The sequence below is a fragment of the Plecotus auritus genome (genome assembly GCF_963455305.1).
Source record: "Plecotus auritus genome assembly, chromosome: 1".
In the NCBI taxonomy this organism is placed as follows: domain Eukaryota; kingdom Metazoa; phylum Chordata; class Mammalia; order Chiroptera; family Vespertilionidae; genus Plecotus; species Plecotus auritus.
Window position 1 is genome coordinate 204,483,280 of NC_137770.1, and position 21,541 is coordinate 204,504,820.

Here is a 21,541-nt window from a genome sequence, read left to right on the forward strand (position 1 = left end):
GAAGATATTAAATCTGGGCATTCTAAAATACCTGTTTTGAGGTATTAGAGAACACATATAACAATACCTAACTGCTCCCCTGCTGGCCTGATCACCCCCTAACTGCTCCACTGCCAGCCTGATCTCTCCTAACCCCCTCGGCCTTGGCCTCGGCCACCACAGCTTTGTCCAGAAGGACGTCCAGAATGACATCCAGCAGGTCGTTCGGTCTAATTAGCATATTATGCATATATATATATATATATATATATATATATATATATATATGACTCATAAGGAAAATATGTACAATAATATCTAAAAAATGTTAACCTTTTCATGTTTTTCATGTTATAAACTATGTCTCAAAGTTTAAATAAGCTTATACTGACTACAGTGTTAGAATGTTCTAGTTTAACCATTCTATTTTACTCATTGCTTTCTGAATATGAATTTTTTGGGTGAGGGGATGATTAGTTTTATGAAATATTATATTCTTATGACCATCAGCTGTATGAAAGTATGAACATATGAATTCAAACTGGAAGTGAGTATAGTAAAATTAGAAATGCATAACTTTGAAATGAACGCCTTTGCTTGACTCTTATGAGTTTAAATAAAATACAAATATACATATAAGCTGTGACATTAAGTTCATATCCTAAATATAGAAACTACTTGCATTTCATCCAAAACCACACAGAAGAAAAATCTCTATTTTTCATAGCTCATTTGTACAGAAAGTACAGTGCAAAAGTTGGGCTAATGTAGACTATCTTACAAGAGATCTGGCTACTATATAGTCTTTAAAGAGCCGTTAGGTCTCAGGATTTTGTTTCATGCAGAATAGAAACATAGGGTTCACATGCAAATCAATCAAACAGCCAATCCAACCAAGAAAATAATATGAAGGAAACAGTTCATCATTCTCTTGTGTGATCTAGTTTACTTTCCAAGCAGTTAGATGGTTTCTTTTTTAAAAAATCTGCAAGATAAATTTTAATTTAGTTTTGTATATTTCATATTTTTAAAGTGGAAGTAAACAGTTAAAAACATTCTATATTTTATGTGATATTCAATTTCCTAAACCCTGGAAAAGGATAATCTCCTTAATCAGGATATACTAAACAGAAAAATCCAGGAGTTCTAAGTTCACTGATATTTGATGACCATTCATAATTTTTATTTATGTTGGATTTGCTTCAAGATAGTCAATTAAATGATAAATAAATTCTAACTGAATTATATTCTTGAAACTCATTCATTCCAAATGTTAGTCTATAATTTAAAAAATAATAAACCCAAAAGATTAAATTGACATAGGTATTTATTGTGGAAAACACGTGTGCATGCGTGCGTGCATGCGCACACATGACACACATTTTCTCTTACTTCACACACAGAACCAGATTTACCATCTAACATTCTTGCCACTATTCAATGTACACGGCTAGTGTATACAGAGTAATTGGCAAGTGAATAAAGCTGATTAGACCATGGGTCATACTAGCCATGCAGCCATAATGTCATAAGTTTAATTTTTCCTGTGATTGTTTTCTTTTTACTGCCTTTCTTCATTGTCAATGTCTTCACATTTAATCTTTTTAGAGTTATTGATATTTATGGTAGATAGATTCATTGATAGATATATTCTAGCTTTAAAAATGTAATAGAATAATACCCTCAGGAAAAAAATAACAAATTCAAAAAACAAAGTTCTGTTTATGCTTTTTTGTGAATAAGAACCACTTATTGAATATTTTCATATGGGACAAAAACATTTATATGTAGATTAGTTGTGAAAATGTTAAGTAAACTAGAGATCCTATTGCAATACAAATTTTCATAGACTGAGAGCTGAAGTGAACCTTAAAAGATCCAACCACCCTAATTACACAGAAAAATCAACTTGTGCATGTAAATGTTACTTACTTTATCAAGCATAAACCGTTTTACCAGAAAGAAATTATTAACCTTGACAAGAGGCTCTTATGGTCCTTTTCATAGTCACTTCTTTACTCATCACACTCCAGTGGCCTCTCACATCATTCAGAGTAAAACCCTTGTCCCCACAATGACCTGTAGGGTTTAGCACTTCAGCCCCTACCCCACCTCTGGAATCTCATCTCCTACCACTTCCTCCTAGTACACTCCACTGCCATTACCAAGGCCTTTTCTGTTTCTTGAACAAAATAAGCCTCTCCTGCCTCTGGACATATGCACCTGCTGCCTGGAATGCTCTTGTCCCAGACACTGAGGTTTGTTCCCTCACTTCCTTCAGGTCTCTGTTTAGATGCCGGTTAATGAAACAGTCTTTTCCTGACCACTCTATATTAAAACAACAGCAACTAGAAAAACTTTCTTTTTTTTAAATATGAAACACTATGCAGGGGCCATGCTAATCTTTAATCTTCTCTATATCAAGCCAATTTTAGTGTATGTGCTACCAAAGTGTGCACATAATTTTCTCTATTACCTCTGAGATTCCCATTTCCCTCATCCTGGTTTATTTTACTTTCATAGGCCTTATTACCATATGTATGACATTTTTGGTTACGTATTTATTTATAGTCTGTGTCTCCTTGCAAGTATGTAAACTTCCTTAAACTAGGGATGTTGTTTTGCTCACTGCTGCATCCTTAGTTCCTAGAATATTACTTGGTCCGTAGTAATTGCTCAATAAATACTTGTTGGAATGAATGAATGAATGAATGAATGAACTATACCCAGGACCAAATTAATTTGCTCATTCTTCCCTACTGCAAATATTAGCCTTGGCTCAGTCTTTTTTTTTTTTTTAAATATATATATTTTATTGATTTTTTACAGAGAGGAAGGGAGAGGGATAGAGAGTTAGAAACATCCATGAGAGAGAAACATTGATCAGCTGCCTCCTGCACACCTCCCACAAGGGATGTGCCCGCAACCAAGGTACATGCCCTTGACCGGAATCGAACCCGGGACCCTTCAGTCCGCAGGCCGACGCTCTACCCACTGAGCCAAACCAGTTAGGGCCTTGGCTCAGTCTTTAGTATTACTTATACGTATATCACCCCCTCCCTATTTTTGTGGTTATATTCTTAGCCCCAACAAAACACACAGAGGATGCTGATCTGAACTTTATGACTCTGCTTTCTAAAGTGATATTATGCTTTTACTAGTTCCATATGTTTGTTTGTTTTTAATTAAACATACTCTATCTCCTGCCGGATAGTGATGGAGAAGTTTCTGCTGTCACTACCAGGCCTCAGGATCATATTCCCCAATGAAGGATTCTTCTCAAGCATCTCAGTTGCTTCTTTCCGAGACACTGCATAAAAACATCTACAGAGGTGAAATAAAAACAGACTTTTTAAAAATGGATAAAGATCATGACTTGAAAAAATGCTTCTGAAGTAACTTTAAGAACTGCATTTGTTAACTTTTCTTAAAATCCCCAGCTTTATTATTACAACTGCAATGATATGATTATAATTACTATTATTACAAGCCTGTGCCACTATAAATATATGTATGCTTATGGCCCTCCTCCCCTCATCCCTCCAAAGCCTCTTTCTCTAACCAAAGGGGACCTGAAAAATTTTCTACTGGTCAGTATATAATCACCATTACCATTTGAAAACCTAAGATAAAAATTAACAATGTATCTCCATTCTCAGTTTATAATAATAGGCTCTTAGATAAAAAATATTTGTTAGTGGTTTCTTTCCAGAGATACAAAACATCTCTATACATGCTTCTGTAGTTCATCTTTCTTTTTAAATAACTCATATTTAAGAGTACATCTTAACTCACTCCATTTGGTAAAATTTGGATTTCTTATAACATTGGTGGTATTTTTACGTGTGAAATCTTTAAGAAAGCACTTCCCACTTTTATAGTATATATTGTAATCAATGAAATATATAGTCACAGAAAAATATATGGCAGGATATGCAATATACCAAAATGTTAACAGCAAATATATTTTAATTGGGGAGCAATGATTTTAGTCTTCTTTTTATTTATCTGTAAAAACATATATTGTTTTATTGAGCATAAAAGAAAAAGAAGCACTCTGTGACTTTTAACCTATCAGTCTATGAGTCATTGGTTTCAGCTAAATGTTATGGTGGGCAGGTTTCAGTGATTATAGGTATAGAAAGAACACAAATCAGAACTTGATGTCAAAGGTGGTACCAGGGCAAATTTCACTGGTGAGAACTTGACCAAGATTCCAGAGGAAGGGGTTCACAATCTTAGTCACATTCTTTAACAATATAATGGTAAAAAATAGAGATAAGATGTTGCTGAATTCAGAGTGTTCTATGTCTCTTCATTTTTCCAACACCTTACCCACTTTACACAGGGCCTTCAAAGTACAGCACAATGACTACCTACTGATTGAACAGTTGCATAGAATATTCACTTATTTTTAAATTGATTTTATTAGACTTACATTGGTTCACAAAACCATTTAGGTTTCAAGTGTACAACTCAATGAAACATCATCTGCATGTTGCATTGTGTGCCCATTGCTCAAAGCAAAATCTCTTTCCACCCCAATTTATCCCCCTTTGCCCACTTCCACCTACCTTCCCCCTCCCCCCTCTGTCTATCACCACTGTTATCTGTGTCTATATATATATGGGTTTTTTTTTAATTCATTGGTATAATTTTCTGGTAGAAAATCAGTCAATCCGAGAGTTGCATAGTGAAAAAAATATTGCTTCCTTCCTTCCTCATAGCAGTTTCTATTTAGGTTTAAAATTTGGAAAGAATATACGTTTGGTCTGAAAGTGTGGGTGGAAGGGGATTTCCTGTGTGGTAAGAGAGTTGGTTCAAATCTGCATTTTGTATTTTGTTGATCATGACACAGAAGAGGAAATGTGGCATGCACTCAGAAATATGCTGTTTATCCACAAGACAGCTTATTGTCCCTGGTTTAATGAGGTCATTGACTAACTCTCCTTAACAAATAGAAATTAACATTAACAATCTAATAAATAAACTGGAGTTAATGGTGCCCTTACGCTGGCATAGGGTTCAGTACATCCACATAATCCTCTATTGGTTCCCTCTCTTCTTCCAGAGATGTACTTGACAGCCGCTCTGTCTCAATCCTCCTTTTCTTTTCTCTCTCTAAGACTTCATGCAGTCTAATTACTTGTCCAGGAAGGAGTGACACATGTTGGGGAACTGACAGCTGAAAGCAATTAAAACAGTAAGCGAACAAGAAAGAAAGCAAAATAACTAACTGATTTTTAGCCAAGATGAGCCTGTTCTGGTCCTAAGGAGCTTCAGTTACCTGACAGAGATGGATGGGTAGAATCAAGAATAGACAATCTTGATGTAGGGCAAGTGTCCTAAAACAGAACCTGCATAGGGTATCCAGTGTTCTTCCAGGAAATGCCCCTTTTGGTCAGACCCCAAAGCAAAGTACAACAGGCTAATTCACATAACAACAGATCTCATATTTTCATTCTGAGTTTACTATTTCTCACTGCTGGGGAAGTCCCAGAGCACCTGCAAAGTGCATATCTCTCCCACAGGTAACCTAGAATTATCGCCACCAACCATATGGTAACACTGGGTTGAGATGGCACTATTCATTAGGTGACTGAGAATCAGCAAGCAGAGGTCTATATTTTAGTATGCTTGTGTATATATTTCATAGTTTTATTCACATATTACAATTTTGTTACTGCTCTACTTGCTACTGTTTTTTAACCTTTTCTGGAGATGTAGTTTGGGTTGAGTAACTTATATCCTCCTGATCTATATTTATACCCCTAACATAGACCTCATTATGGCCAGCTATGTGCTCTTGGAAGGTGTAATCTGAATGGTAGAATTCGTTCTTTGTGTGACACTAGCTAGCCTACACTTTGAGGCAGCCATGTCTAATTAACATCTTTTTTTAAATTTAATTTTATCTTTCCATCACTATTTATTCCTCTATAAACATCTTGATCTCCAGAGTGAGGTACATGCTTTCCTGGGGGTGTATAAGAAAGTCCATTGGTAAAAAAACATTAGAACTTTATTTTCTATTTGCTTATTATCTAATTAATTCATATTATTGTTTATATTTTAAAATACATGTATGTACATACATATGAAATTCAAAATAAAAATTTACTATGAAGGGTACACAATCCAAAGGTTTCAAAAATATTCATCTGGATAACTAAGCTAACTAATAATCAATAGGGCTATTTTCTTATATACCAATCCAGAAAAAAAAATAAAATAAGGAAAAATTAATGAAACAACTACTCCTTATTATTACCTATTACGTCCCAAGCAATGTGTTATTGCAAATCCTCACAACAATGCTACAAGATAGTAATCTTACTTTACAAAAAGAAAAAGAAAAAAGAAAAAAAACAGGCTCAGAAAGATTAAATAACTAGTTCTGGGTCACATAGCTAGTAAGTTGTAAAACCAAGACTCAAACTCCATTTTCTTTAATTCAAAAGCAACATCTCAACTCTTTCAACTATAGCTTATGTTTCTCAAACTTCTACAAAAGTTCTTCTAATAATAGCACAGAGTGACCTGGGATCATTGTGCAAAAATGATATTTATCGAACATAAAAAATTTAAGGAACCTTGTCTTCTTTTGGAAATTCACTTAAATTTTATATTCTGTAATATACCTGCATACATTTTAATTTAAAAATAATGCAGCCTTTCCTCAAGGAAAAGAAAACAAAATTTGGGGACCAAAACATGAAGTATAATTAGTGTACCAGAAAGATGCACCCTGAGTTTTTCCAGTGGTTTTAGTGTACTCCTGACACCTACTCAGATACCATTGGGATACTTGTTCCCCAGTGTTAAGAAATGCCACAGCCAAAATGCTGCCTTTGCACAACAGAGGAAAAGAATGCAGTTCCCCAAAGAGTTTCTCCCTCCCCCCAAGTCAACATGTCTTTCACATCTTTAACTGGACTACTTTTTTATGGCCTATGACTTACCCACATGGTAGTTGAGCCTCTAACTTTTACACGTTATTGGCTAAGATAAAGACCCAACATCCATCGCCTATCAGTAAAATGCAGTGCTCATTTCATGTGACTGCAGAGTCCTTACTGAGGAACTAGCTTTAACTAGTATTTAACTTCCCCTAATAAACAGAAAATTTTCTTATCCACTAAAAGTATTAGAGAATAAGGTGCTCTTTTGGGGCTGATTATCAAAGTACCTCATGTTTCTAAGACAATTGCTGCAGTGGCTTTATTTAAAATAGTGGTAGTTCTCTTGCTACAACTGTACACCATAAGCAGTAGATCTTACTACTGATCTCAGATAAGATGCCACAGAGTCGAACAGATCAACATCCCTTTTTCTTAAGAGTTACTAAACAAACATTTCAAAGTGGGTTTTATTTTGATGGTCCCTCCTTATTATATTGTCTATGTTATTCACAAAATCCATCTCATTTAGCATTTTATAAATATGTGTTAAATGTGTAAGTATTTTAGAGGATGCCATGTAAGCTAAAATATCAGAATATACAAGGACCACTGTGTGAAAAGGATATTAGCAAAAAGGAAATCTCCCTGACCACTTGTTATTTGCCTGTTAGCACACTGCCCTGTTTATTTTCTTCATAGCAATAATCACAATTTTAAATTATCTTTCTTGTTTACTTACTTATTTTATTTCTTCCTCTCCATCCACCCGATAAAAATAGAAACTTCACAAATAAGTCTGAAAGTTTATATCTATCTTTTTCAATTTCTATATCTTCAACCCCTTTCACTCTGCATGGTTCATGGTAAATATTCAGTAAATATTTGCTGAATGAATCAATCAATCAAAAGTAATGTCTTTCCTACCTCTGTTATTGTAAGAATGAAGCCTCTCCATTCTTCCCCACTCTCTGTGTTCTCTGTCTAAAGATAAAGACAAAGAAGAGAACACAGGCATGACTATGAGTGTTAATACTTTTATTAATTTCAAATAACTTCCCAATTTCATGATTGAAAAAAATCAAGATATTGATGCCATCAAAAATCAGCAAGATCAACAAAAATGCATATTCTTCTATTGAAGCACATTGTTTTAAAAAGTCAATTGTAATTTTTAAACCACTTAGAATCAGTTAAATGGAATAAACTCATTTTTCTTTTTGTGTAGAACTACCAAAGTGTATTTGTTATGAAATATTTCAATATTGTTTTCTTTTATCAGAAGACAGAGTATATATCTTTTGGTTAGTAAACAAGTAAAAGTATACCAATTTACTTAACTCAAAAAAAAATTAAATGTTAGCACACTTATTTCTGCAGTATGTCAATTTATGGTTAATCCCCCAATTGGTATTTAACAATGACTGGCCTTAAATTTGGGGAAACCGAGTGGAATCAATGTTGTTAGTCCTTAGAAATTTACAATTATTAGCTCTAAAAACTACAAATATGACCAACATTTATTAAGTGCTATAGGTAGCAGCTACTATTCTATTCACATGAATTATCTGATTTAATCTTCATGGCAACTTGACAAAAGGTACTATCATTATTTTTTTACAGATTTAATTATTTAACAGGTATCTATTGAGTACCTTTTAGTGCTAGGTACTATTCTAGTACTGGTTTACAGTGTAGCAGGGTACATTCAATAGTAAACATAATAGTAAATTTTATGGTGTCAGAAAGGAAATAAATGGAAAGATAAAATCAAGGTAAAAGAGATTGAGAATGCCATAGAGGGGGAAAGTGTTGCCATTTTAATAAAGTATTCCAGATAGATTTCAGTAAGAAGGTTACATCTGAGCAGATTTACTACCAGGTATAGAAACCAAGGCACAAAGAACTTAAGTAACTTATCTACAATCACACAACCAATGAATAAAACAACCAGAATTCAACCTAGGCTCCAGTCCTGCCTGTACTCTTCACCACATCAGCATCATCTGGGGAGGGAGCTTGCTTAAAATGTAGATTCTGAGACCCCGTTTTATTGGGTGGAGCTTGGATTTCCTAAGTACAAGTGATTTGTAGCACACTAAAGCTTAATGACCAGTGCTTTTAAGGTCAGCTCCAATTGCATCTTATTCTATTGCAAGTTGTTCTCTTTGTTTTTACTGTAGTTGTTGGTTGACTTTAATTGGCTCACTTTGAGTGATGAATGTACCGATTTCTGCCAGTGTGGAGTTTAGAGTTTTAATTAATAGATATTAATACCATACTTCACAAATTGTGTATATGTAATATACAGTTCTTTTTCAAATTTTTCTAATTGTCTCAATAATGTTCTTTATAGCTTTAGTTTTTGTGTGCTTACTTGTTTTTTTTTCTTTTCTAATTCAGGATCCAATCCAGATCACACATTGTGTTTAGTTGTCATGACTCTATAGTTTCTGTAATTGGAGCAGGTGTCCAATCTTTCTTTGGCTTTTCTCACACTGGTAGTTTTTAAGAGTATAGGCCAATTGTCTTGCAGAATGTCCCTCAATTTGTGAAATATGGGTTTGTCTAATTTAGTAGTTCCAAACATGTAATATGTTGGACATGTCTCAGGATCATCTGGGAACTCGGTAAATACCAAGTTCTTGAATATCAATTCAAGGACAACTTTTATAAACACCAGGTGGGATCTCTGACTTTGTCACAGGACAGAGTATATGGTTTCAATGTGCTTGTATACTAAACAAGTGAACGTGCCCTTTTAAGTTCTTATTTAGAAAACCGTAGTTCTTGGCAAAAGGCAAGAAATATTTAAGTATAGGACTTGGCACTCCCATAATCCCTCTTTACCTCAGCCACTAGGCTGTGAAGAGGTGAATGCTATTTATAACCCCATCTTGTTTCAGAATAATTACATCTCCTCACTCACCTTCAGTTGCACTTCTTCTTTTGGCAAAACAAGGGTGAATTTTGCACAATTCTTATCAGTTGAATTCTGCTCATTAAGGCATGTGAGGTCTATTATGTCTAACTTGTCAACATACTGCAAAGATAAAGGGGAATCTCATTAAATTATTTCATGGGTGACATACAGTAATTTTAGTAGGAAGGAAAGCAAATAATATCTTCCTTTTAACTGATTTATACTTTGCATGATATTCTGGTTTTCATTGTGTCACCCCTTCCCAACTCACAGGGCATGTGGAAATGTATTATGTGGTGGTATGCTGGTGCTGGCTTGACAGGTTTGCAAAAGCTGATTTGTTATATTTTCAGGAATTTTGCTAGCTGGTTGTTAAATCCAATCATTATTAAAAGTTAAATTATATAAACATATAAGTAAATAAATTAACTTAAAAGGAGGGTAATTAAAATTCAAAATTAATCATTTTCTAATTACCACATAATATTCTCTATGCTCTTAAAGTTATTTACATCTTCATTTCTGTGTGTTAAACATACTATATAACGGTGTGCTACCTAGCCTTTCTTCCCACCTCTGTTTTCAGTGAGGTTACATGATAGGTTGAAATCAGCCATGGTTGGGAATATTTACACCATGGAAATTGGCAAACCTTACAAATTAGGGCTTGATTTGTTATTTTCTTAATTGGCCCAGAGGCCAGCAATTTTTTTTCTTCAAAGGCCAGATAGTAAATGTTTTGGGCCTTGTAGACCACATAAAGTCTCTGTTGCAAATTCTTTGTTTTTTAATAACACTTTATAACTGTAAAAACAATCTTAGCTCATAGAATGTACAAAATTGGGCCACAGGCTAGATTTGGCTCAAAGGCCAAAGTTTTCTGGTCTGGTCTAGATTTAAAAAGTGAAGGAGATAATGTTAATAATGCAGACGAAACTTTAAAGCTTGTTGTGTCTGAAACTTTTTTATTTTAAACAAAAAATTGACGAAATATTATTCTATAATTCTAAAACTGTTATTCAACAAAGAGGTGGCTCATGTCATTGAAAAGTAGGTGAAATTCTGACATACATAATTGTTTTACGTTCCTCTTATTTATTAATGTAAACAAAAATATTAGCCAACATTAATGTCAAATATATTTAATGACAATAAATTTATTAGGAAAACAGCATATTAGAAAACAACTCCATTTATCATATCAGAATTGAATTGCAATTCTGATATGCATTCAGAAAAACCAACAAAAACATTTTATGAGAATCAATTGCTTTATTTGAAAATTAGAATAAAGAGTATTATGTATTTTTAACTGTGTGCTATACATTCTTTATGTGAGTAATATTTATAATAAATTTACATACATATATTCATACATACATTTTTTCCAGAAAGCCATTATTCAACACTTACCACATACTACTGGTTATGAGGAATCTATTAAGAAATTTCTATTTTATTGCAGTGCAATAAAAATATTTCTTCCGAGTAATTAGTCTACATGGCCCAGTTTGTATGTAACTAGCCAGACTTGCTCTCTAGTATTAGAAAGGTTAAGACCACCTCTAGAAAGGATAGTAGGGTTTTTATGGTATAATTTTTTTGCTAAATTAACTTCATTCTTGACTTTATTTTTCTCCTTTTATTTTTCTCCACTATGCCTAATATAACTTATTTTACTATATTCTTGTAAGACTTATATTATTTTTCTGAATAAAGTAAGACATAAAAATAGTAAATAATTTCCAGAGTTATTTCTATGTTGGTAAAGTTGAGATTACATTTGGGTTGGCCTATTTATTTTCAATGAACAAAGATACATTAAACATAGAAGGAGAGGTATAAGGGAGGGAGGACAGAATTTTAAATTACACAAGAAACTTTTTCTGATGGACTGTCTAGATTAAGCTCAGTGAATTTTGCTGAGACAGAGGAAGCAACAAAGGAAGAAGTGGCCCAGTTAGATAGAGAGCCTGTAAGCTGATCTATTGATTAGAAAAAAAAGGAAGTCATATCTTTTTGTTTTTAATTGTAACATTGAAAAAAGCCTTTAAGGTCATATGTCTAATATAGCTACTATCCAATGCTTGAATCGTCTCCAGGCTATCCCCCTATGTAGTCATCTAGCCTATGTTGAACATCTCAAACATGGAATTTATGCGTCTATGCAGCTTTGCCTGCCAGCAAGTTTTTTTTTCTTATATTAAGCCACAGTTTTCCTTCAGGCAATTTTCATCCATTAATCTTAGTCTCTTTTCTCTGCCATAACACTAAACAAGTTCGGTGACTCTTTCACATGATCTCCTGACAGCCTTTCAAATATTTAAATGCAGCTATAAATTCTTCCCTATCATAGGCTGAATATCTACAGTTCTCACCTGTTTCATTCCTGTGATTTCTCTTGTCCCCAAAATTCTGCATCTTTTAATGCAATTGGCAGATGGGTAATTCTGCATTATTTTATTAAGCAGTCTCTTCATGGCATGGTAGTTAAGAATGCTATCTCAGCCCTAACCGGTTTGGCTCAGTGGATAGAGCGTTGGCCTGCGGACTCAAGGGTCCCAGGTTCAATTCCGGTCAAGGGCATGTACCTTGGTTGTGGGCACATACCCAGTAGGGAGTGTGCAGGAGGCAGCTGATCAATGTTTCTCTCTCATCGATGTTTCTAACTCTCTATCCATCTCCCTTCCTCTCTGTAAAAAATCAATAAAATATATTTTTAAAAAAAGAAAAAAAAAGAATGCTATCTCAGGTGCAAGACTTGGATTGTACTCCTTGCATCTTGTACAATTTCTTAATCTTTACACTTGACTATTCAGTTCTATAAAGTGGGAGTTAAAATAGTACCTACTTTGCATTTTTGTTGTGAGAATTAAATTAGATAGTACAAATAAAATGCATGAATGCTCACTATGTGCCTTACATTTACTATCATTTAAGCCTTTTTGAGATAGGCTATTTTTTATCCTAAGTTTAGAGATTTGAAGATCTTTTATTTGCTTCTCTAGATTCACTTTTATCCCTTCATTACTCAACACTGTGTACCATAGTAGGGACCTATGTGGACAACATTATGGGCACCCATACCCTTTGACTTCCTCTGGGTTGGACAGCTGGCGAACATTGGCACGAGATAGAGGAGTGAGGAGAGTGAAGTCAGGTATTGATTACCCTATGCAATTGCTTTCTCAATCCAAGATTATACTCCTCTCAAGACAGTCATCTTCATATAACTCTCCCCACTATTTTCTCTTTCCTTTACACCCAGGCATGGTAATGGGGCACTGTTACTAGTTTCGGGGTTCTGTACTAACCTTTGTGGTTTTTCTACATCCTGTCCACTGTTTTGAGTATTGCATCTTTATTAAACTCTCTTCAAATTGCCCAATTTGAGATATCAACTGTTTCCTACCAGTTCCCTGTCTATACACTGAGACACAGAGAGGTTAGGTAAGTAGCCCAAGAGACCAAGTTGGCAGAGTGAACAGGGCAGGAACAAGATAAAAACCCAGGTAGTTTACCTGAAGGCCATGCTCTTATCACTAAGCTGTACTGCCTCTTACAGTGAGGAATAACTATTTACTTTCTCACTCAAAATGTGTGTTATACAAGGGCTAGAACAGGGTCTTCACATTTTCACTGACATCAGTGAGAAGTCGGAAGGCAAAACAGAGAAATTAGTTTTGTTAAAATTTATTACAGTTTTTGAAAACACCTTTATATAAATCTTATCTTTCCAGAACTCTGGTGAAAGATAACTATTTTTTTTAATGACTTCTGGTTAGTCTACCACTAATGGTGCTAAAATGCCTTCAGGTGGAATAGAGGCTGGTTTTCTGTTTCTTTCATAAGATCTGGATATGTAATAATGACATTCTAAGGCGACCACATCCATGGTCCAAAATGTTTTTATTTAAACAAGTTACAGGGTCATAAAATCTATTATAAGCATAGCATTTCAAGGTAGGCAACCATTTGCTACTAAAATGCATTTTATTTCTGTGTGGGGGGAATGAAATACAGTCACATTTCAATTTTTGTGTGTGGAAAAATTAAAATACAAATCAATTATTTGAAATTAATATGAATAAATAAATATCATAATCTCTGCATTGTTTTTCTCATGCTTGAGCTCTTAGAAGTCCCGTTTGGTGAGGTATGTTTTTGTCTTTCCAGAAAAAATATAGTGACATATTGTATGTTATTAAGCTTTAGGGATCATCTATTTCTTTTCAGATTATAACGGCATGTGACAACAAGGAGGGAAATTAAGGTTATCATTTGGTATTAAGCAATTGTGTCCAGATGAATAGCTAAAATTTCCACTTTTCAGTCAAATATTCTACTCAGGATCAGAAAGAAAATAATGCAAAGTTTAAAATATGAGTAAATACCTTCTTCTGAGTTGCCCAGAAATTTTTATTACCATGGGTTTTATAATTAATAGCCCTCACAGACAGAAATATTCTTATTTGAATTGATTTTACTATAACATTTTTACCCTTAAAAGACAGAAAATCCCAAATGAATAATAAAATACATGCAAGTGTATATTCAGAAAAAAATTGAATCAGCTGAACATGTTTACTTACTATTGTGCTTTTTTTGTCGTTATAAAAGAAAAGGGTAGTTCCTCTCAACTCTGTCCAATATTGTTTATATTCCTGTGGAAAAAAAATCATAAGCATCAGTGTACTATTCAGCTATTTTCCTATTGATATTTTACTTTGTAACTTGCTTAATTGCTGTGAGATATAAGAGTCTTCCTTATCCTGAGATAAATCACCTAATTTTTATGGCTTAATTTTACATTTAATTCTTGATTAAATCTTTCACAAATTTATTTTGAAGTAAGGCCCTGGCCAGGTGGCTCAGTTGGTTGGAGTGTGGTCCCTCCCATACACTAAAAAGGTTATAAGTTTGATCCCTGGTCAGGAAGCTGCAGGTAGGTAACCGATCAATGTTTCTCTCACATCAATGTTTCTCTCTCCTTCTCTCTCTAAAATCAATAAGCATATAAGCATATACTTGGGTCAGGATAAAAAAAAAAGATGTGAGGTAAAGATGTAGTTTGATCTGTGTTTAAATACAATATTTACCAAAACTTTCCTCATTGATTTGAGACATTCAATTTTCATGTAGTTTCAGTGGAAGCTTGCACCTGTAAGAGGGGCCATTTAAGAGGCCAGGATAGGACATAGGACAAGCATAAGCATTTAATATCTCCCTTTTGAGACAGTGGAAAGGATTGTATAAATTAATACATGTACAGCACATAGCATAGCACATGACTCAAAGTTTGAACTCAATAAGTAACACATAAATCAAGGAAATGTGAGCAATTGATAATGATAAAAATAACACCATCAAAGCTGAACTTTGAAGTCCAAATTTCATTCCTGTGGGGAACATTTTATTATTAATACATTCATGCCAGGACTTACCAGCAGACCCTGAGCGACAGATGAATGGATTACTCTGACACGTTTCTGTGAAAGAGAAGGCTAAGGGGCTGCTTGGCAGGAAGCATCAAAACAGCCCTGATTGCCTGCCTCCTTAGGCTTTTATTGTAACAACAGCTTGAACTAAAGTTAACCTCAAGATACAATCAGCAGGATAAGTATCCTTGAGAAGGCACATGTTTCTATGGGTTGGGTCTAAAAGACTAAACATAGAGATTCCAGCAAAACACTCGGGGGCTCAGACTTGTTTGGAAAAGTCAAGGCAGTGGCTGCCGCCTTCAGCAAAATCCCCCTAAGAATCCTCCTTACAGACTTTCCAACGAAGCTCCATGCTTCCCTACACATTCACATTTTATTATTAATACATTCACAACTTTTTAAGTTTAAAAAAAAATGTAAATAACCCAGTGAGACTCTCATTTCACCCAAGGGAAAGTTTATTTAAGTAAGGGGAACTTATATTCTATGAAGATTGTCTGTATTACAAAAGAATGGCAAGGGGGTTTAAGAAATAAAATCCTTCCACATCTAAAGACTTATCCTCATACACAGCTGTTTCCAAAAGTACGTTTTAAAACATTACAGTTGCATGGACATGTTGATCATTCCTTCCTTTAGGGTTTAATAAGCTGAATTTCATGACTTATTGGATTATCTGAACTTACAATGAGAATTAAGGTAAGAAAGTCACATGAAGAATTTTTTTTATCTCTACTAATAAAAGCCTAGGTGGCCCTCACGCCCTCGTGCAATGGCCTCACATCATCACAAGATGGCTGCCTGCACATCATCACAAGATGACTGCCACAAGATGGGTGCCCCCATGTCATCACAAGATGGCCACCACAAGATGGCCATCGCAAGATGGCTGCCACAAGATGGCCAGCAGAGGAGGGCAGTTGTGGATGATCAGGCCAGCAGGGGAGGGCAGTTGGGGGCAATCAGGCCGCAGGGGAGCAGTTAGGCATCAATCAGGCTGGCAGGGGAGCAGTTAGGAGGTGATCAGGCTGGCAGGCAGAAGTGGTTAGGGACAATCAGGCAGGCAGGCAGGCAGGCAAGTGGTTAGGAGCCAGCAGTCCTGGATTATGAGAGGGACGTCTGACTGCCTGTTTAGGCAGGGATCGGACCTAAACCGGCAGTCAGACATCCACCGAGGGGTCCCAGATTGGAAAGGGTGCAGGCTGGGCTGATGGACACCCCTCCAGTGCACGAATTTCATGCACCAGGTTTGTTTATAAATGTGAAAACACTTTTATATATATTATGGTGTTTTGTATCTCTTTAATACTAAAGTATAATTTATTCCTTTTTTAACCATCAAAATGTCACCTCTTCAGAATTTATATACTTATTTTCTCAAACAATGGAAACTCTATAACCCATTGTTTTTATTTGCCTTGGCTTTCAGGAAGCTCAAGGTTATATTCATTCTGAATTACAGCAACCATCTTTCTTATATTCTTCGTAGAACTATTTTCTTCCTTTGTCTTCATAGCTGGTAAGGTGCTATATTAGTCAGCTTTTGTTATGTAACTAGCTTACCCTCAAACTTGGTGGACTAAAACAGCAAATGCTTTCCATTTTTTTATCATTCTGTGGATGGCTGATGATTCTTTAAATGATGATACTTCTCTATGACCAAATTGTCTAGGGTGGCCTCACTACTTGCCTGGGGTCTAAGCTGGGAATGCAGAAAGAATGACTGGAAGTGGTATAGTCAGAAATATATTTGGTCTTTGTGCCCTAGTTCCTGGCATAAAGATCCTAAAACTGGAGTGATAGGAGTGTTTTTGTTACTCATAATGAGCCCCTTAATATCATACCTGAGTTTATAATAATGAGGTGATTTGCGAGAAGATCCATGGAGAGCTTCAGGTTGGGTCTGGTCCCCAAAAGAACAAATGATTAGAGGGTTGGAACTTTCAGTCCCACTCACCAACCTCCAAGAAGGAGTGGGAGTGGGGTGGTCCTAGAAATTAAGCTTTATAAAAACACTTGAACAATGACATTTGCTGAGCTTCTTAATTAGTGAACACATCTACATGCTGAGTGAGTGGTGCACCCCAACTTCACAGGGACGGAAGCACTCACTTGTGCTTAGGACCCTTCCAGACCTTGCCCTATCTACCACTTCATCTAGCTATTCATTTGTATTCTTTACCAGTAAATGTAAGGAAAGCATCTTCCTGAGTTTTGTGAGTCATTCTAGTAAACTGTCAAGTCTTAGGAGGGGGTCATGGCAACCCCTGATTTATAGCCAGTCAGTCAGAAGTGTGGGAGGCCAGGAACTTGCAACTGGTGACTGAAGTTCGGGAGGGCAGTCTTGTGAAACTGAGTCCTTAATTAAGCTGTGAATTCTGCACTAAGTTGGGGTAGGTAGCTAGTTTCACAATTGAACTGAATGGTTCAGCAACCAGTTGGTGTTCACAGAATCACAGAAATGGCTGTTGGTGTTGGGAAACACTCACTGAGACAACTGGAGACTCCCTCCACCTGGCTTCATTCTTTAGCCTAGACTTGTTCACGTCCTGGCAGAGGGATTCCCAGGAGCAAGAGAGAGCAAAACCCAATGTGCAAGTACTTTCTAATCCTCTGCCTTAGTCATGTTTACCAAAGCATGACCGAGGCCAGGTTAAAGCCATAGGGAACTAGACTCAACTTCGTTATAGAAGGAGCAGGAAAGTCCCATTTCAAAAGGGAGTGCGTATAGTGAGGCTTGAACAAATTGGTAGTATTCCTGCAACAAGCTACCTCAGGGGCAGAGGTGGAACTTGGAGCAAGGTTTCTTAGTCCGAGCCCTGTGGTTTTTCCACTCCATCCTACCTCCCCATTGAGAGCTGGCCATCATGTAATGTAATGAACCTGCTGATGCCTCCTGACCAAGAACAAGTTACCATAGGAAAGAACAGTTCCAAAGGGCATAGGATTGAAGGAGCAGCCAATAGATGGTCTCCAAATGAACAGTTATAAAACTGGGCAAAGAGATTCTTCCTCTTGTCTGAAATCCAGGTGCCCAATATATACTTGACACATCTCAGAGTCAAGCAGTTTAACAAGGCAAGAGAACACATCTCATTTCAGCCCCAACAGAAGTCTTTTCCTCTTTTTGTATAGGATGCAGTGCTATTGGCATCACAATTGCCTTGCACCTTGTCTCTGTGGTCTTCTTATGGCCTCCCATCTATCCTCCACAGAGCTGCCAGAGTAGGACTGCGTAAACGATGAGTTTGGGAGGCAGTATGCTCACCTTAGCCCCTTCCTGTCCTCTCTCAGCTCAGCCTACCAGGAGAGAGTGGGTGGTCTGCTCAGTTCTCTGCCATGTGGCAAAGGGTCTCCAAGAGGAGCAGGCTTGTGCCTCTTAAACCTAGTCAGTGATTCAAGGTCACCCAAGGCTACCTAAATCTAGGGTAAGGTGTTAGCACAGTTTTGGCCTGAAATCTAAACCACATGTAGATAGATAGATTTTATTAGTAGTAAAAGTATCTAAGGCGGGCGAGTGCCGGGGACTGCCAGGCCGCCATTTGCGCGATGCCGCTGCTGGTTGGGGGGCGGCGAGTGCGGCTGCCGCAGTCCGCTGGGGACCTCCTCGGAGCCCACCAGCTTCTGGAGGTAATGGGGCTACCTGATTGACACATTGTGATGGAACTGACACCAAAGCTGAGGTCCCCTTGATCATGAGCTCCGTAAAATCCTTTCCCGACCACGCTCAATGTGGAAGGTTGGAAGTGCACCTCGTGGGCGGCTTCAGTGACACAGACTTACCATCAACTTCTTAGTGACTTTGACAGACTAGAAGATGACATTCACTTAGTGACATTATGTGTGACAGAATTAAATGACCGGGAAGAAAACGAAAACCACTTTCCAATCACTTGTGTCATTGCTGTCAACGTTAGAACTGCAGAGATCTACAGAGCATCCTTCCAAGATTGCCGCCGGGAGGAGGAGCTGCGTGCCTGCTGCCCGAGCTTTAACAGGAGGACCAATGGTTAGGATTTACAATGCAAAGACAGAACAACTTCGTATAGGACCGTGTTCCTGGGTGCCATTTCCACGCGTGGATTTCTGGTTGCATCAAGATGATAAGCAAATACTAGAGAACCTTTCCATTCCACCTCTGACTGAGCCCCCTCACTTTGTTGAACATATTAGAACAGCCTTGATGTGTGTGTGTGTGTGTTTTTTAATACCCATCTCCAACAAATACACCATTTCCTGAAAATAAAGCTCTACCAAAAAAAAAATGGCTTATGGGAAAAGATCCCTTCTCCAAGAAGCTAAAAATAAGAATTACCAAAGAAAGCAACCTTTTGGTATGACAGAGACCATTGGTGGGGGTTGAATAGAATATGAATGTGGAATTCAGCCTCCTCCTATCATCTCAAGGACTTGTTGAGGATTGAATGGACTAATGTATGTAAAGCACATAAGACCTGGGATCCATAAAAGTTGGCTGCTAAAAAGACAAACAAACAAACAAAAAAACATTGCTAGATTGGTGTAGCCACTGTAGAAAACAGTATGGCGTTTCCTCAAAAAATTAAAAATGGATCTGCCTTACGACCCAGTGGTTTTACTTCTGGTGACTTATCTAACGAAACTCAAAACACGAATTTGAAAGAATATATATGCGCCCTATGTTCATTTTAGTGTTGTTTACAATAGCCAAGATATGGAAGTAAGCCACATGTCCGTCAATAGACGAGTGGATAAAAAAGCTGTGGTACATAGTATGTGCAATGGAATATTACTTGGCCATAAAAAAGAATGAAATCTTACCATTTGCAACAGAATGGAAAGACCTAGAAAGTATTATGCTCAGTAAAATAAGTCAGACAGAGAAAGACAAATATCATATGATTTCACTTATATATGGGTTCTAAAGAACAAAATAAATTAACAAACACAGGATTGGAAGAAACCAACATGGCGGCATAGGTAAACACCTAAACTGCTGCCTCGCATAACCATTTCAAAACTACAACTAAAAGACAAAATGGACATCATCCAGAACCACAGGAAGGCTGGCTGAGTGGAAAGAGAAAAGCACACTGAGACTCAGAGGAGCTGCAGAAGGCAGAAGTTCCGAGGCACACACACAGAGACGGCTGGCAACTGAGTACGCGGCTGGCTTTCTCAACCGGGAGGGAGACAAAAGCTCCCAACAGCTCTGAACTCCAGTTCCAGTCGAGAATCTGGGGACCCAGACTCATTCGGGAAGAAACTGGACTGTCTGGCAGCGGGCGAAACTCAAGGGCGGCTTTCTCTCAGATGTGCTTGCAGCGATTTCCGCGGGACACTGAGACCCAGGGGCCTCTTAGGGCAGGCCTGATGGGAAACCATTGCTGTCTGCTCCGCCCTGAGACTCCGACCCATCCAAGCTGAGCACAGAGGCTTTTGCAAGTCTTGTCTCATAAGGGTGTCTCCAGCACAGAAGTTCTCCCAGCGTAGACACAGCTGATCCTCACAGCCAGTTGGCCTGGAGGTCAATTCCTCCCAGTGATACCAAAAACAATCAAGGCTTAACTACAACAAGACTGTGCACACAGCCCACAAAGGGGTGCACCAAGAGTGTCCACCTCAGGTAACTGGGGAGACTGAGCCACTGGGCCCTATAGGACACCTAGCACACAAAGCCACTCTATCAACTCAGGGAAGCAGCCAAAATGCGGAGACAAAGAAACAGGTCACAAATGAAGGAAATAGAGGAAAGCAAACGACTGAATATAGAGTTCAAAACCACAGTTATAGAGTTTTTCAAGAATTTTTTAGAAAAGGCCGATAAATTTAGTGAGACCCTTAAGGATATGAAAAGGACCAACTAGAAATTAAACATACACTGACTGAAATAAAAAATAATATACAGAGATCCAACAGCAGACTAGAGGATTGCAAGAATCAAGTCAAAGATTTGAAATACAAAGAAGCAAAAAACACTCAACCAAAAAAGCAAAAAGAAAAAAGAATCCAAAAATATGAAGACAGTGTAAGGAGCCTCTGAGACAACTTCAAGCGTACCAACATCAGAATTATGGGGGTACCAGAAGAATAGAGAGAGCAAGATACTGAAAACCTATTTGAAGAAATAATGACAGAAAATGTCCCCCACCTGGTGAAAGAAATAGACTTACAAGTCCAGGAAGCGCACAGAACCCCAAACAAAAGGAATCCAAAGAGGACCACACCAAGACACATCATAATTAAAATGCCAAGAGCAAAAGACAAAGAGAGAATCATAAAAGCAGCAAGAGAAAAACAGTTAATTACATACAAGGGAG

At 37.0% G+C, this 21,541-nt stretch overlaps 1 protein-coding gene and 1 pseudogene across 2 annotated transcripts in view; one reads left to right on the plus strand and one right to left on the minus strand.

Moving 5' to 3' along the window:
• The window catches only part of STAP1 (signal transducing adaptor family member 1), a gene marked incomplete at both ends in the record, with an annotated part of 42,238 nt that overhangs the window by 10,373 nt on the left and 10,324 nt on the right, over positions 1-21,541 (minus strand). The window contains 5 exons of the mRNA XM_080676077.1: positions 3,175-3,303; positions 4,992-5,164; positions 7,806-7,862; positions 9,808-9,921; positions 14,394-14,465. Of these exons, the coding sequence (XP_080532203.1) occupies positions 3,175-3,303; positions 4,992-5,164; positions 7,806-7,862; positions 9,808-9,921; positions 14,394-14,465 (545 nt within the window). The remainder of the gene's footprint in view (positions 1-3,174; positions 3,304-4,991; positions 5,165-7,805; positions 7,863-9,807; positions 9,922-14,393; positions 14,466-21,541) is intronic.
• On the plus strand, positions 18,866-19,544 carry LOC308252094 (protein N-terminal asparagine amidohydrolase-like; annotated as a pseudogene). Its single transcript has one exon. The product of its transcript is annotated as a protein N-terminal asparagine amidohydrolase-like (transcript).